The 16,556-nt window shown below is 55.3% G+C and overlaps 1 protein-coding gene across 3 annotated transcripts in view; it reads right to left on the bottom strand.

Moving 5' to 3' along the window:
* Positions 1 to 5,001: 5,001 nt before the first annotated feature.
* The window catches only part of SLC29A3 (solute carrier family 29 member 3), a 39,378-nt gene continuing 27,823 nt past the window's right edge, over positions 5,002 to 16,556 (bottom strand). For all 3 annotated transcript variants that reach the window (XM_032423780.1, XM_032423779.1, XM_032423781.1), the window contains exons 4-6: positions 13,648 to 13,874; positions 9,547 to 9,709; positions 5,002 to 6,201 (exon numbers count right to left, since the gene is read on the bottom strand). In XM_032423780.1, coding sequence (XP_032279671.1) covers positions 5,547 to 6,201; positions 9,547 to 9,709; positions 13,648 to 13,874 — 1,045 coding nt within the window. In that variant the 3' untranslated portion in view covers positions 5,002 to 5,546. The remainder of the gene's footprint in view (positions 6,202 to 9,546; positions 9,710 to 13,647; positions 13,875 to 16,556) is intronic.

The following is a 16,556-nucleotide window of genomic DNA, read 5'->3' as shown; positions in this document are numbered from 1 at the left end:
TCAGCCCTCGCAGAGCCCCGCTACAATTGTAATCTCTGCGTTGCAGCCCAGCATGGAAGCAGAGACGCCCCTCGTCCACGAGTGTTCTTCCAAGGTTAAAGTCACCAAACCCTGCCGGGGCGTAACAAGGCAGAAGTGTCATGCTGTGTCAAGAAACACCTTTCCAGCTGCCCCCACCCAAAGGTGGGCAGGTGAGGAGGGGAGGGAAGGAAAGCAGCTGTGCCTTAAAGACAGAGCCAGTGGCCACGCTGGAATCTTCATAGGATATCCTCTCACTCCCGTTCACCGAACCACCTGCCTCCCGGAGCTGGCGGGAGACCCGACTCCCAGCCCACCCTCATCTCCTCTCTTTTCGCTTCCTTCCTCCTTCCTCCCTTCCATCCTTCCCCTCCTGTCTTTTCTCTTCTCCCCCCCACCCCGACTTGTAAAACAATCACCGGGTGAGCAGCCCCATCAAGCCACATTCCCGGGGAAGCTCGTCCAAGCCGACTCCGTTGGCCCCGACTGTGGGCCGCACTGGGAGATGTGGCTTTGAGAGGTGGGCAGGGGAGGGGCTGAGCAGCTGGTACAGGGGACAGGCCCAGAATCTAGTGAGGGAAAGAGACCAGGTCAATGAGTTCGTCCTGACACGTTAGGTAAATCGGGAAGGTGCGAAGACACAGCCTTCCAGAAGCCGGTGATGAGTGCTGATTACACTCGGCTCAATTCTCAAGGTTTTCTATGAGTTACCACCATGCCACTTACCACACACAACAGCCAGATGCACGGCTGGAACAACCACGGCCAGTCAGGTTGAACTTGCCCGTGGTGCAAGGACAAGGAGGCGGCGAGACTCAAACCTGGGCCGGTGGCCTCCAGAGCTCAGAACCAGTTTGAGACACGACCCGTGTCTACAGGGCATCTGTGTAGCTGGCCACCTGTTGATGAGGGAGGCAAGACGGGTGCGGAGGTGGCCACTTTTCCAGCTGAGGCTTACCAACAAAGTGATGTGGCTAGCCCAGAAGTCAAAGTGAGGGGCAGAGTGTGGTCTGGGGCCTTGGATCCCCAGCTTTCCTCCTCACACATCCCGCCCCCAGGTCAGGCGTGTCTAGACAGGTCCCAGCAAGGCCATAAAGAGCAGGCATCAGGCCGGGCTGGGATGGGTACTGGGCGCGGGGTCTGCTGTGGGCAGCAGGGGAAAGTGGGAGGAAGCACGTTTGTTGAGGATCTGCTATCTGCTAGGTACTTCTACCTACAACCCGGGGGCTTATTTACCTCTCATAGCAGCCCTGAGAGGCTTCTCAGTTCAGATGTGAGAGGGTACAGCAAGACTGGGCCAAAGCACCCAACTAGGAGGCAGCAGAACCAGAACTCCCACGTGGAGCTGGGTGCCCAAAGCCTCCCTCCCCTCATACACTGCAGGCCTGAAGCTCCCTCCCGCTGGCAGGCAAGGGCAGGAACTGTTCTCAGGGGGATGCACAGGGCCAGTGCATTAGCTGGCTGGAGTCTGGTGAGCACAGAGAGTGTGACCGTCTCCGTCACTCTCCTTTGCGTTCAAGCCTACGGCAGCCTGAAGTTGAGGTCATCTGTCAGGCTGAGGCTGGGCGCTGTGCCCTTGGGTCAGCCTGCCACACGCAACATGAGGCCTGGTGCAGCTCAGCCTACGTGGGCTGGGTGTGTGGGGGGGACTGGGTGTGCCGGCTTGGCTCACTGGCACCCGGGACAGTCACATTACAGAACTTGTCATCCCCTTTAGAGATGAGGAAGTGAGGTTCTAAAGGCGATGTCACTCAGGGCCGGTGCCTGGCGGAGCTGGGGCCCAAACCATGTGCTGCGCCCTACACCGTGTCCAAAGACGGGCCCAGCAGCACCCATGCTCGGACGACCTCAGCGGCAGGGGCTGGTGTGGCAGAGGAAGGGCTGAGGGGACCAGGAGGGCAGGGGCTGGGGATCGGACTGGACAGGGCAAGGCCTGGAAGCAGCCCAAGTCCTGTGCCAGGGCCCATGAGGACCCAGTCCAGCGGGCACTGGTCAGCCGCACTGGTCTGATCAGTTAGGCCAGGGCAGTGTTGTGGGCAATCCGTCTAATTGGCACAACACTCCGACCAGGCCATGGAGTGAGGAGTCGGGGAGACAGGTGTCAAGAACCAAGGAGAAAGCCAAGGTTCAACCAGGGGAGCAAGCGGGCAGGGTGGGCGAGGACCTCTTGAGTTTAGGGAGAGCTAGATTTGATTCTTGTCTAGGCTACTTGGTAGCTAAGTGACCTTAGTTATGTTACTTAACCTTTCTGAGCCTCCTTGTATTCATCTACAGATGGGGAAATAATTGGGGTGAAGACCTGGCGTAGGACAGCACCGGGCTGGGGTTCTGGGCGGCTGATGGAAAGGCTGGACCCTGGGTCTTGGCCCGCTGACTACTCCCAGCCTTCACCTGCTGTGGGGCCGAAATTCCTTCTGGGATCCTGCCAGGGTCCAAGCTGAACAGGGAAGTGGGCTAACCTCAGCCACTGGGTGGAGGGCAGCACTGACTCAGGCCCCGACAACGCTGTCACCAAGGAAGTGAGCATGGTAACAGATACTAGAGGCTTTGCTCAGAAAGCCCACAGAGGTAAGCCTGGGCTGTACACGTAACTGCCCATGGAATGAAATCTCTCAGCTGATTTTTGGCCCTCTCTCTTCTACTTGGAGTTCTCTATAAAAGCATTACATGGTCTCAGAAGCTGGGGTCCTGCAGTGACCTCCCCCCACATCACGTCTAAGCTGATGCGGGGGCCCCGAATCTTCTATAAGGAGCACTGGGCCGAAGATAGCAGAATGAGTCTTCGGCTAATGACAGCCCCTCTTGTAGGAACAAGCATTTTCTTAGAAGGACCTGTCACCCGCTAGTTGAAGAGTCAGCTCTGGTGGCCGCCTCTGGCTTTCTTTGTTGAATAAAAGGAGGAGAATGAAGATGTGTATGGTCTAGAAGATATACAAGGGCATGTACTGAAAACTGGCCCTTGGGATTGAATCAGAGACTACGAGGCAAAGCCAGCTTCTTGGGGACTCCCCCACCCTCACACTGAAAAATAACCTTCTCTTCAGCAAGTTTTGTTCACTCCCCGAAGCACATGAGCTAGTTCCACAAGCCTGCCGGGGTCACGTGAGACAAACCCCATGAGTGAGTCCAGTGCGTGGGAACAGCCGTGTCTGAACCACTGTCTGTCCTTCTGCTGGAAGATGCGTTTTTACTTTCCTTCCTGCCTCCCCAGGAAGGAATGATCCTTTGTGAAATGCTCACAAAGGTGAGCAAAAGTCTGGAAAACTCCCACCAGCCAAGCAGCCGACGTCTCCTCCTCCAGGAAGCTGGCCTGTTCCCCCTGCCCCCCACCCCCCAGGGCTGCATCCTCACGGCTGGCCACCCTCTTGCCCCTTCACTCGCACTCATTTCAAATCATTTCACTCACAGGGACACCTCTTCTACTTCTGAACACTATCTCCCTTCAACTGAGCGTGTGAGGCCCCCTCTACTCTGCTCTGAGGTGGTCCCCATCTCTAAGTGCAGTGATGACTTTACTTTCAAACAGACATGCCCCCCGTTTGTAAAACACCTGAGGTTGGGATGAGTCACCACCCAGACCACTGCCACCAAATGATCACCAGCATTGGAGTTGGTGAAAAAACCAAGGGAGAGACTTCAGCCTCCTGCAAGGGGAGGGGAGACAGGAGAATTTATTTTTAGTTAAAAAAATTTTTTTTCTTCTAGATATCAAGTTTCAGAAAACCTTTCAAGGGTGTCTTTTTTAATTCTGTGGCTGGAGAGAGGGAGTGTATCCTAGCCTGAAATGGTGGGGAACGTAAGCTGCTCCCACTGGGTGGATTACTTCCCTGGCTAATCGGATGTCTGCAGGACACCGGGGTGCCCGAGCTCCTCCGAGAAGGAGCGGGTGGATTTATGGCTCTCGGGGTTGCTGCTTCTTGGGGGGCAAGCTCTGTTCTTTCTGCATGACTCTCGAAAAAGAACTCCTGGGTCTGATCTAGCTCCTTTCTCTCGGATTCCCAAGCCAGCCTGTTCCCCCAAGGAACAGCGCTGCAGAAGCCTTCAAGGAACCTGACGAAATGTCAATTACTACTCATGTCAGACCATTGTTGGGGGGGCACACAATCTGAGGGTTGCCTGCTGCAACATCAGCTTCAGAATACACAGCTAATCCAGGACCAACCAGGACAGAACACCACCCAGTACTGCTGGCCAAAGCTTCAGAGCTATCCTAATGTGCATACGGGACCGGGAGGCTGGTGGCCCCTTTCGGGACACCTGCTGCCCCTCCAAGTCTCGGCTCCACCTCTCTGCCTGCTCCTTGGCTGTGGTTCAGTCCACAGGGGCTTCGAGGAGATGGGAGGGAGGGAAGGATGAAGGGGGTCTACCTCCTGTGGGTCACAGCAGGCTGGAGATGCCCCCTGCCCCTAGCCCTGGTTAGGGGTAGAAGGGCCTGACTATTTCTGGGAATATAAAGCACAACCCCATAGGATTCCTACACCCTGTCTTCAAATACCCTCATATTATCCAATTGGAGTATTTCCTGCCAAGACCCTGACTAATCCAGCCACCAATCAGGCTCTCACTAAATATCCAGGTATTCATTATGCCCTTGAACCAATGTGCTTGACATATTGTAAACATGGACATGAAAAGACTTCCACCCTGGCACAAGCCATAGACCACTTCGAGGATCCCTGTCTGAACACCCAGGCCTGACCCCCTCAGTCTCTAGGACAGGGGAATCTTCTGGAGCCCAAGTTTAGGGAATGGAGGATTCCTAGAAGGCCCGTCTTTCTGGGGTCCCCCGTCTGGTTGGCAGGTACTCTCTTACGACGGAAAGCAGGGGTCTGACACAGCCTTGGGTCTTGGGCCTGACAATTGGCCATTCCAGTGGATTTCCTTTTTTGGGGGGGGGTTAAGTAGGCTCCACACACCCAGTGTGGAGTCCAATTGGGGCCCGAACTCACAAGAGGACCCTGAGATCAAGACCTGAGCTGAAATCAAGAGTCCGACGCTTAACCGACTGAGCCACCAGGTGCCCCTCCAGGGGATTTCCATTCTAGGGGAACCCCCTGGAGAGGGAGGGCTGGGAACTGTCACATCACGCTGTCCCCTGGAGGGAGCAAGACCGGGAGAGGCAAAGGGCCTGTGGTTGGGTTTTGGCACTGGCCTTGTAACAGCTTGGAGTCAACACTGGTGAAGAAGGTCACAAGAGGCTATAAAACAAGGTAGAATGTAACCAGCAGCTAGAAAAGTGACAGGCACGCCCACTGTCCACTGAGTAACTGTGGTCACTGTGCCCCATTCAGATGTCTTTTGGTCTCCTTCAAAGGTCTCAGGAGAGCTCTTGCAAGTGGCATGTGTGCTTGGTACGGCTGCCTGCTCCCCGGGGAGAGGGGAGGCCCGGGCGTGCTCGGCTCTGCACCCGGCCCAGCCGCAGCTCCCTTCTGCACGCTGCCCCAGCCCTCCCGGCACTCGCTCCCCATCTCACCAGGGCTCCCAAGTGTCTGTCGCACGGCACCGAGGTTCTTGCCATCACCCCCCTTCTAGATGAGGTGCACGAGCAGGGCAGAGCAGGCCGAGCCCAGGACCAGGCCCAAGCACACGTAGAAGGACATCACCACCCCCGTGGCCTCGGCCAGCTCGCGGGGCACGATCTTCGGCCCGTACATGAGAGCCAGGGTGCTGAGGTAGCCGTTGCTGAGTCCCAGCAGGGAGGTGAAGAGCACCGGGTAGAGGTCAGACCGGAAGAGCACCGTGTGCAGGCGGACGCGGGGCTGATAGTTGCAGAACATGAAGAGGGGGAGGAGACAGGTCCGGAGGAGCACGAGCCCAGGGAGCACCTTGCTCCTGGGCCCTGGCACCTGTATCCAGGCTGTGACCTGCCGGCCACACAGGTCGGCAAAGTTAAACAGGAGGAAGGTGGTGAGGGGGACGAAGAACTTGGTGGTCCACGGCGAGCCCGAGCCCTTGTCGAGGGACTCGATGTTGGTGGAGATGGCAGGGAAGACGAGGCTGGTGATGAAGAAGAGGTAGACGACACAGAAGCCCAGACCAGCTGTCCTCTTCAGGATGGGGCGGAGGGGTGGTATGGAGGGGTCATGGGACCCAGGGGCTGCCAAAGGGGCGCTGGGGGAGTCCTGGGGTGCCTGATCTTCCCCAGAAAACACGTGGGCTGGCCAAGCAGGCCTCAGGTAGAACCTGCGGGTGGAGAGGGCTCGTGGTCAGAGGGCCCCGGAAAGCAGGCTCACCTGGGATTTCCAGGGACACGGCAGGGGACCTATAGGCCTGGTGCATAAAGCCTCAGGAAGCCCTCAGACATGCATGTCTCGGGGCGGCCACGGGGAGGCCCCCACAGTCCCTGGCCTGCCCATCCTGGTGCTGCCTGAAAGGCTGGCCACGAGCAGAGACAGAGGGAAGCAGCACTAACTGCCCCCTCTGTTCGGTCTCACTCCTTAGGGGTCCTGATGGTTAAAAATCTGGTGGCTGTGGCTCTACGGATGTGCATACACCCCCCTCCCCCACCACATGTCCTTCCTAGTTCTGTTTCTTAAGCAAAAGTGGGATCAAACTATACACATTGTAAAACTTTCTGCAACAGGACAATTCCTAAATACAGAATATAAATGCATTACCTAACAGCCCAAATAACATCCTTAACGAAGGTATACACATGCATGCACATAATCGCGTCTAGAATATCTCGTGGCCAACCTTTAACATGGAGACACATGACTCAATGCCCCTCTGTTGTGTAGCGTATTTCATTGTAGACATATGATTTAATATTCATTGTATGCATATGCAATTTAACCATTCCCTTACTGACGGACATTAAGGTTAGCTCCATTTCTCTCTACTACAAATAATGGTGCGATGAGTAGTCCCACACATACAACCTTGCACCTGTATGTATTTCAGTAGAGCAGATTTTTAGAGGAGGAACTTCTGGAGCAAAACGTTTGTATCTTTAAAATTTTGATAGCTGTCAAGTAAATTGCTCTCTAAATAGGTCGGACCAATTTGTCTCTGCTCTGTACCACTCACCTGCCCCATCTCCAGTCACCTGCCCTGTTAATCTCTACACGGTCGTTGGTTTCTTCAAAAACACTAACCACAAATTATAACCATTGAGTTAGTTTCTGGTTTATCATCTGGCTTCTTCAATAGAAGGACCATGTTTACCTGTTTCCAGCTAAATCTCCAGGCACAGAGTAACCCTCCAAAACATAATTATAACTAATATGTCTATAAAGGTGTCTTTCCCCCCATATCCTCAACACTGAATATTATCAATATTTTCCATTTCTGCTACTCTGACCACAGTAGAAGACGCTTGGGTCACTTGGCCTCACCGTCTTGCTGTGTGACCTCGCCTGAGTCACTCAACCTCTCTGGGCCTCAGATGCTGAAAGCCAGGAGACATAGGCTGACTGCATGACCACACCTCACACAGAAGGCTTGGTGTGGGGTTGGGAGAACAGTAGCTCGGTGATGGCTGGCTTCGGGTCTCAGCCCCCGTTCTGTCTCCCCATGTGACCTTAGGCCAGGGACGCTCCTCTCTGGGCTCAGTCTCCTCCTCTGTAAGACGGAGGGGTGCTGCAGCTGCGAGCTTCTGAGCCCCCTGCCAAGCCACCCATCCTAAGCGCCTACGGGTAATAAGTGAGTTGGTGGGACAGCTCCTCCTCCGAGCCACTTTTCCGTGTGATGCTGAGCTGGGCACTGCAGCCTTGAACTCTGTCTTGTTCCACAACCGCTATTTAGGGAAAGGAGTATTCTTACTTCCCCCACTACTCAGTGGCAGGTCCCAGCCTGAAGTCAGCTCTGAGAGGGCTCCACCCCAAGGTGCCCTGGTCAAAACTCTTCCTCATCAAGCTCTTCCACATCTGTCTCATGTCGCCCTCCCCGAGCCAGCAGCCCCCCACACGGCCTGGGGCTCCATTCCTCCTGGGGGCAGCCCCCATGGGCTTCCCTTTTAACTACGATTTAGTCTGAGCAGCCCCAGGAGCACGGCTGTCTCCAAAGCTCCTTCCTCAGATGCATTTCTGTAAACCCAGAAGTCTTGACCAAAGTGTTAATCAGCAAAGAAGGAGAAGCTTCCATGGGACAGCATAGCCCCTGGCTCAGTTGGGAAGGATTTTGTGAGGATTTCAGTTGGAAAGTGAGACTGGAAACTAAGGTGACCAACTGTCCCCATTTGCTGAGACTGTCCTGGTTTTAGCACCAAAAGCCCCTCATCCTGGGAACCCCTTCAGTCCCAGGCGAACGGGGAAGGTTGGCCACACACTGGAGACAGACCCATGTGAAGCCCCGTGAAACAGGACACAGGGAAACAGCAGGAGAGCTGGAACCCCCCCGCCCCCCGCCTTCTGTCCGTTCCATGACTCAAACATGGTGCAAAGGGCACAGCTGTGGAAACAAATCTGGGTTCAAACCCCGGTCTGTGACTCACCAGGGGAGCAGCCTGGGCATGTCTATTAACTTACAAAGCCTCGGTTTCCTCATCTGTAAAATGGGGAAGGACGGTAACAACTGCACACAGTTGTGAGAAGTGAAGAAAAGACACCCAGGCATAAACTGCTGAGCTCAGCGCCACCATACAACATGGGTCCCTGTGGGAAAGGGCAGAGCCAGGGCCTGGGCCTCCCCAGCTCAGCCGGCTTGCCCATTGGGCAGCCTTCTCTGGCTCCGCTTCTTCACCTGTAGAACGGGGCAAATAATTCCTCCCTCTCCTACATCAAATACGACGTGGATCGGAAAATGCCTTGTAAAGAATAAAATACGAGAAAAAGTTAAGGGCTATTGTTAAAAGGGAAGCAAGAAGCACGAAAGAAAAAGGAGGGATGAGAGAGAGAGAGCATGAGAGAGGCTGAAGTGAGAGAAAGGGTCCCCCAGGGGAGGGAGGCCTGGGGAGACAGTGGGTACAACGCAGCTCTGGGGTCAGGGAGGCACTCAGGCACATCGTTCGACCTCGCGGAGCCAAGCCGGGGTCCTCGTGTGTGCACGGGGCCGGCCGTGATGCACCGTAGTGCCGCACCCCACGAGGAACAGGTGCCTGAGCCCCGGATGAGAGATGGCCCATCAGGCTGGGCTGAGCACAGTGCAGAAGCGGCAGAGGCGCTCCGCGAATGGAGCTGTTCTTCATCACTATTATTCCTCAGTCCCACTTCGGGCGCCTGCCCCCCCCCCCCCGACCTGTGCAAAACCTGGCATACTCCAGCTGCTGGGGGGCGTGCGGGGGCTGCAGCACAAAGCCGGCTTCTCGGATCTGCCAGCCCGGCCAATTTACGGAGCAGCTACAACGAGCCAGCTATAGCCCGAGGCTCTGGGGCACGGCAGTGAATAAAATCCACACTATTTCTGCCCTGGTGGTGGTGGTGGTGGTGGGTGGTGGGTGGTGGGTGGGGGGGGGCTCTCTCCCTGGTGGGGAGATGCGCAGTAAGCAAGAAAGCAACCTGGCCACCCGGTCAGATAAGGGAAGATCGCAAGCAGGTCCGGCCGGTAGCAGCAGAGCTGGGGGGCCGCCCGACGGCAAGGAGGGCTCACCTGGCGTACTCCAGCCGTGGCAGCAGCAGGTAGAGGCCGACGCAGAGCCCCAGGAAGACGTCCGCCGTCAGGAAGAAGGCCAGGGTGCTGTCCGTCACGTCGCTGGACGCCGCCAGGTCCACCAGCAGGGCCACGGCACTGACGGTGCCCCCCATGGCTCCTCCTGCCGGGAGCACAGGCCCGTCACCGAGATGGGCAGTGGGCCCACCTTCCTTTACCTCCGACCCTGGACCCTCCCTTTCTCTTGACTGCCCTTCTGGTGGAGTCCGCAGTTGCAGATTCAGGGCCGGGACTTCTCAGAGAGCTCTTCTCCCGGGCCCTCAGCCCAAAGCACCACCAACCGAAGTGGGCCAGACGTTCAGGGAATGTTCTAGCACAGGCCCTCCTGTGGCTCGGAGCAACACTATCCCATCCAAGGAGTCCTCGTCACTTACAGAACCGCCATGTGGCCCACCGGCGAGCTCACGGAACTGACCTTGTACCCCACGGGAGGTGTGGCACATACACACGTGAACGCGGGTGTGCACACAACACGCACGCGCTCACGCTTTCTCATATACACTCTCTCACACACACACACACTGCTGTGCTATCACAGTCTTACACACATACACACACTCACATGCGTGCAACCGCCCTCCCACATGGAATGTTCTCTCTCGCCAAGGGCTTTGCCATGTGACCCATGTGACTCCGTGCCACCACCATTCACTGCTACCACCAGAGGAGGCGGCACAACTTAGTGGATCCATGGCTCTGGGCGCCAAACAGATGTACATCTGACCCCTGACCCTGCAGCTCACTAGCTGCGACTTGGGGGCTAATGTGACTCCTTGGAGCCCCAGTTTGCTGGTCTATAAAATGGGGCTAACAAGCCCTGCCTTGCATAGTGCTCTGAGGACTGAATGTCCGGAAAGGACCCAACACACAGTCGGCTTTCAACAAGTACTGGTCCCCTTCTTTGCCACAATCACACCGTCACTTCTGGGAGGCGGGGGGGGGGGGGGGGGGGGGGGGGATGTGCCTTACTTCTCTGTTGAACCCTCACACCCGTGGCTAGTCAACCTGTGCTGGGCAAGACTAAGAGGTCAGACATGTTGTGCATGCCCCCAGATCACTTACTCCTCTCCGCCTCTGTTTCTTTGCCTGGAAAATGGGGCTAATACTTGTCCTCTCTGTCCCCCGAGGCCTGGTGAGTATGTTGCACTGCCGGGCTGAATGAATGCGTCTGCCCGCATTCGAGGACCAGGATACTGATTCTCAGGGAGACAAGGAGGTGGCTCACTACAGACAGCAAACAGCAAACTGGTCTGTGTGGGCAGGGACGGCCCTGTCATTGTCATGCAGCTCTGACCAGGCGGCACCTTCTGCCTGGTGTCGCACGAGCAGGAGTGGAGAGCAACGGTTGAGGGCCTCGCCCACACTCTGCCCGACAGCGCTGTGGCTGAGCTTCATTTGCCTGGGCAGGGCCCGGCATCAGGATTTGAAAGGATGGCAGAGAGATCAAAGTTAGCACAGTGATGACGAAGAGCAGAGTCTGGAACCAGAACATCTGAATCCAATCCTGGTTCGACCGCTTCCAGCTGTGCGGCCTTCAGCAAGTCACTGAACCTCTCTGTGCCTCCGTGTCTTCATCTGTAAAGTGGGGATATTAGTAATACCCACATCAAAGGGCTCTTACAAAGATAAAAAGGATTCTGAGCCGGAAAGCATTCAGAAAGGTGCCCAGCACACAGAAGTGCCTATGAATCCTCTCAGATCCCCAATTAGGTGTTCGGCTATTTCTGTCCTTCCTACATCAAAGCAGCAACGACAGGGTAAACTCCTTGCCAAGAGGGTGCCAACTTCGGAGACGCTGTAATCCCACCTGGGTGTTTTGTAAGAACTGGAGCTCAACTTGAGTAAAGACACTTGCCGGCTACCCTGAGGAACAGATCTTAACATCACTGCCTATTGATTTCCCTCTCTCTCTCCTCAACTTGTAGGGAATTTACAATATTATCATCAACAACAAACCAGGCCTCCGGGAGCTCATCTTTCATGACTCCCTACTTTTATCTCATCAGTTATGGAAATACATGCAAATGAGGGGTTTAAAAAAACACCAGCACAAAACAAATGAATTGTTCCTCCCATGCCTACACGTGCAGAATTCACAGATGGGCTCCTCTGGACAAGAAATGATGGGGGCTGGGGAGGTGGCGGTGGGGCCTCTGGGAGCCAGGGCCACCTCGGATTTTCCAGGGTGAGGGGTGCCCAACCCCCCCCACCCCCCCACCCCCCCCACAGAGTGAGGACACTGACTTAGGGCCCCGGGGTAATCAATACTGAAGTGCAAGAGCCGGACTTTTCAACTTTTTAAAAAATGGACTTTCTGAAACATTCACAGCAGAGTCCCCTTTTCGAGAAGATTCACAGGTGGCCAGATGAACCCGAAGGGCCTCCTGCCAGCATAAATGGTATGTTTGGTCCCTGGCTCCTAGACATGTAGCCAGCAATGTGGTTGTAATGAAAAATACATCCTTTGACAGGATGGAGGGAGTTGAGGGGACAAGAGCTTCTCTCTGAGACTCGGGTGACAGAAGAGATTACATCCAATGCTCGCGGGCCATTTCCCTCAGGCTAGGCATGTCCTTCTCAAAGCCCTGCTAGGGGCATATTGATTGTACTCAAGAAACTTAGCAATGGGTCCACTTTTATTTTACTTTAGACCCAAGGATTTCCCCGGGTAGAGCCAGAAGCCTAATCTTATGTCCAAAATGGCAGATTGAGCTCACATCTGAACTCTGATCTGCAGGTAGGAACAGCTCCAGGGCTGAGTTGAGAAGGGGCAGGAGGCTCAGGAGGAAAGATACGGATCTAGTAGTGATGTCTGGCACTGGTGCGGGCGTGGGGCGGGGATGCACACTTGTCCAGGTATTTGTCATCCCTGCCACATACTGCCTGGTGTTATTAATAGATGGACACAGAAGAGATTCCTAGTGAAATTCTTCTCAAGTGGACAAATGCTTACAGCACTCCTTCATGCAACAGGGATGTGCCCGGACGCCGAACACAGCAGCTGAGTCCCCAGTCTGGCGTTAAGGGATGGTGGTCTTCTGCAAAAGCACAGATTCTTACTGACCCACCTCCTTTTTATCTTGTTGGGACATCTGAGCGAGGGAACAGAGCTGCTAAAGGCCTGGACCACGGGCTCAGGATCAGCATCAAACTTCAGCCAAAGGGGTTGGCCCAAGTCGTGCATCTGTGTTTCCAGAGAATGCCAAAGTTCAGGGTCATGGAGGTGTTTATTTGCTAGGCTATCAGCTCCTGAGAGGCTGGGTCTTGTTCATCTTTGTATCCCTGGCACATAGTAGGACTTCTATAAAATGAGAAAGGGAGAAAGGGGGGGAGAAGCTAAGAGGAAGGAAAAGGAAAGAGAAGGGAGGGGACAGGAGAAGGTGTGGGGACGAGGAGAAAGGGAAGAAAGGAATGCTGCTTTAGGAGATGCACTTGGTAGACAGATGCGTGGCCGCAACTGGCTTCCCTCCCACCTGCTCTTCTTACAGGATGGTTTTCATGTTCTCCCGCTGATGTGTGTGGGTCTGTGTTCTCTCCCCTCGCATCCCAGTGGGCTCGTGGCATTGGTGACCGTGGCCCTAAATGGCTTCCACATCTAAGCCATGAAAGGAAATAATGCTTCTGCCTGGGTCTCCTGGGATGCTTGCTCTGGTGACCCAGGCACCATGCCTCAGGGAAGCCCACCAAGCCGTGCCGAGACCCCGGCAGAGTGGAGCGCCCCGGCCCCAGCCCCGGCCTGGCTGAGTTTCCCGGGAGCGGGTCTCCAGCCCTGTTGAGCTCCATCGGCTGATGCCATGCGGAGCAGAGGAGAGCTGTCCCTGCCGACTCCTGCCCAGACTGCAGATTTGTGAGCCAAAGAACTGACTGCTATTGTTCAAAGCCACTAAGTTTTGGGGTGCTTTGTTACCCAATAATAGATAGTGGAAATATAGCTAACACTTGTTGCCTTTTCTGGAAGGGTCGCTGCATTCTCACCTCTGGTTCCTCCGCATGACCCCCAGGTAGCCTGACCTGGTGGGCCGTCTGGAGTCCGGCTCTTACCTGATATCAGCGCCTGAGAATTCCTCATGGGGAAGGAGCCGGTCATGCCGAAGACACTGCTATTGAAGATGGTGGAGGTGCCGCTGAGGATTGCCATGCAGATAATGGTGACAGCAAAGAAGCCAGAGGTCCAGGAAGAGGTGTCCACCTTCACTAGCACAGTCATCACTAAGAAGATGGCCAGCATGACAGTCAGTGAGGCCAGCACACGGACACGAACCGGAACCCTGTGGGGGGAGGGAGGGACGCCAGAAGCGGTCAGAGATCCCCTTGGGCCTCCCACGCCGGGCCACGGGTGGTGAAGGTTCTTAAGGGACACTCTGCAGCCGGGAGGCCTGTGCCTGAATCCTGCCTTCCTAGCTCACTAGCTGTGTGACCCTGGGTCAGTGACTCAATCTCTCTGGTTTCAGCTTCTGCATCTGTATAGCAGGGAGGAGAATGGATCCACCTGCAGGGTGGTTGTAAGGGTCTCTGCAGGGGAGTGTGCAGAGTGCAGGGGGCAATATCAGCTCAGGGCAAATGCTCGGCGGATATTGCTTCTTTTCATCTTGCTGTGAGGTTCAAGGACAGGACAGGAGGGCTCTCAAGCCCCTGCTCCCCCACCACAGGGCGGAGCTCCCACTGGCTTTGCCTAGTGTTTCAACGAAGCAACCACCTTCGGGGCTTCCTTCTCCCAAAACTTAGCAGTGGGGGGAGGAGGGAGACGAGCAGAAAATCATCATCATCATCATCATGATATAGCAATTACCCAGATAGTACTTAATTTGTGCTAAGTACTCTTCGGAATGTTTCTACATGCTGACTTGTTGCATTCTCGTACCAGCCCTGTAAGACAGGCCCTCTTACCTGTCCCGCACATACAGGGAAGGAAACTGAGGTCAGAGATGCTAAAGAACTTGCTCAAGGTCACTCCCTGTGACCCCGAGAGGGCTGGCTCCAGTCTGTGTTCTCAGAAGGACACTCTGCTTCCTTGAGTGCCCTCCACCCTCTCCCAGCAGCTGGAGCTGCCCGATACCCCAAGGAAGGGAATATGGGTGGTCCAGAACAGGCCAGGGCAGAAGGATTCTCCTGTGATGGTCTCAGTCGCCACGGGCAGCCGCTGATGCATGTGCAGCCCAGGGCCGGCCCCCAGCCCCATGCCAGCAGCACAAACCATACGCCCCTCCCGGCCCCCAACCGCCCAGACACTGCCCTGAAGGGAGGAGCGAGAAGGCTGGCTCTCCTGCAAACAGCACATTTTTATTCCAGGGAGAGAGAATATCATTGAAAGGGGCTGTTTAAATCATCAGATTAGACTAAGCTTTAAGCCGGATTGGATGTTTGGTTAATTTTCCTGCTAACCAGTGGGTGGGGGCTGGGAGAAAAGCCAGATTAGTTATAGACGCAAAAAAAAAAAATTTTTTTTTTTTGATAAAAAAAAAAAACCCGAAAAGGAAAAAAAAAAAAAAAAAAAAAAAAAGTATCTACATATATATGTACATAAATAGGTGTGAAATGATGAGCAGGAGAAGCAAGGATTTTCCAAAGTGCTTTTGTGGCTCCAGGCTACCTTGAGTTTTCTCTGATCTTCATTCTGATCCTTGCTGGAGGGAGAGCAGGGGTCAGCCTCTGCTGTGTGAGGGGCAGACGGAAGCCTGAGGATGTGAGGAGGCAGTTCAAGGTCGCGGCGTGAGTCCGTGGGAGCAGGGAGGAGAACCCAGGTCTGCTGAGCCTCCGCCCAGGACTGTCTGCCAACATGCATTCTCTCCGGCGCCTGTTCCACGAGCGTGTGGTGGGCAACTTCTGTGTGTCAAGCACTGTGTGCGATGACCCGGCCCCCGGCCAGACGAGGGCCAGGCATTCTGCTTTAGTGTGCACAGTGCTGCAGCGGGAGGGCCTCAGGGCATCCGAGGGGGCACAGAACCCAGCCCGGGGGTCGCACAGTCTTTCTGGAGGTGGCACCTAAGCTGGAGTGTAAGGTGTGTTGGGATGTGAGTGCACGCATCTGGTGAGAGGGAACGAGGCTAGCCTCGGGCTGCAGGTGAGATTGAGAGCAGAAGCTGGAGGGAATCGGAGCCCTACCCTGGAGGGCCTGGTCTACCTGCTAAGTGCCAAGGCTTGACCCTCAGAGTAGGGTCCAGGGTGGGCGTGCGGGCTTCGCCTGCCAGCATCCCTTCCCTGAGGAACACTCTTTCTTCCACGCCAAGTTGTTCTGGAGAGGTGGCCGGCCACATTGTCCACCCCTGACCCAGCCACAGATCATGGACACATGATGACTGGGTCTGGGGTGACTGGAGTGTCCCATGCCATGCGGCGGGTCGCTGGATTAGGTCAGGGATTAGCATGTGAGCCAGGCAGGGCCAGTGAGGGCTCTCCAGGGCTGAAAGGTGGAGAGAAGTGCCCTCTCTGCCATGACCGTGTTGGGGGCTGCTGGTTGCCACCTGGCCGGCTGCATGGAGAGAGACCACATTTGGGATGAAGCCAGGCAGACACACACGGAGCCCAGGGACAGTGCAAGAGAAGGACAGCCCTGGGGACATATGTAATCCCTTAGATCCAGCAATGTGTAGAGGCAGACCTGACTTTAATTTTCCACGTAAAGAATGAGAAAATCCTTTTTGTGTCTCTATTGTCCGTTACAAGAGTGCAAGCTAACACAAAGAGGCACATCAAGGTTTCTAGCTGGTGGGTGACCCGTCCATGCACCCTCCCTCTACCAGGAAGCAGGCTGCAAGTGACAGGTAATTAACACTCCCAAGAGCAGGCTTCAACCAGTGATGGGGGCGTGGGTGGATAAATACCCCAGCTCCCTCCCTCTCAGGTGTGTGTTCCACACTGGGTCCCAGAGTCCCCAGGCAGGTCAAGCTGGGTCTCTCTCTGTGGGAGCTGGTTTGGTAAGCCATCCTTTATTGGCTGCCTTCCCCTCTCGT

This window comes from Phoca vitulina, unplaced genomic scaffold (assembly GCF_004348235.1).
Source record: "Phoca vitulina isolate PV1807 unplaced genomic scaffold, GSC_HSeal_1.0 scaffold29, whole genome shotgun sequence".
Lineage (NCBI taxonomy): Eukaryota > Metazoa > Chordata > Mammalia > Carnivora > Phocidae > Phoca > Phoca vitulina.
The sequence above is the reverse complement of the archived record's forward strand: the minus strand, read 5'-3'. Positions and strand labels throughout refer to the sequence as shown.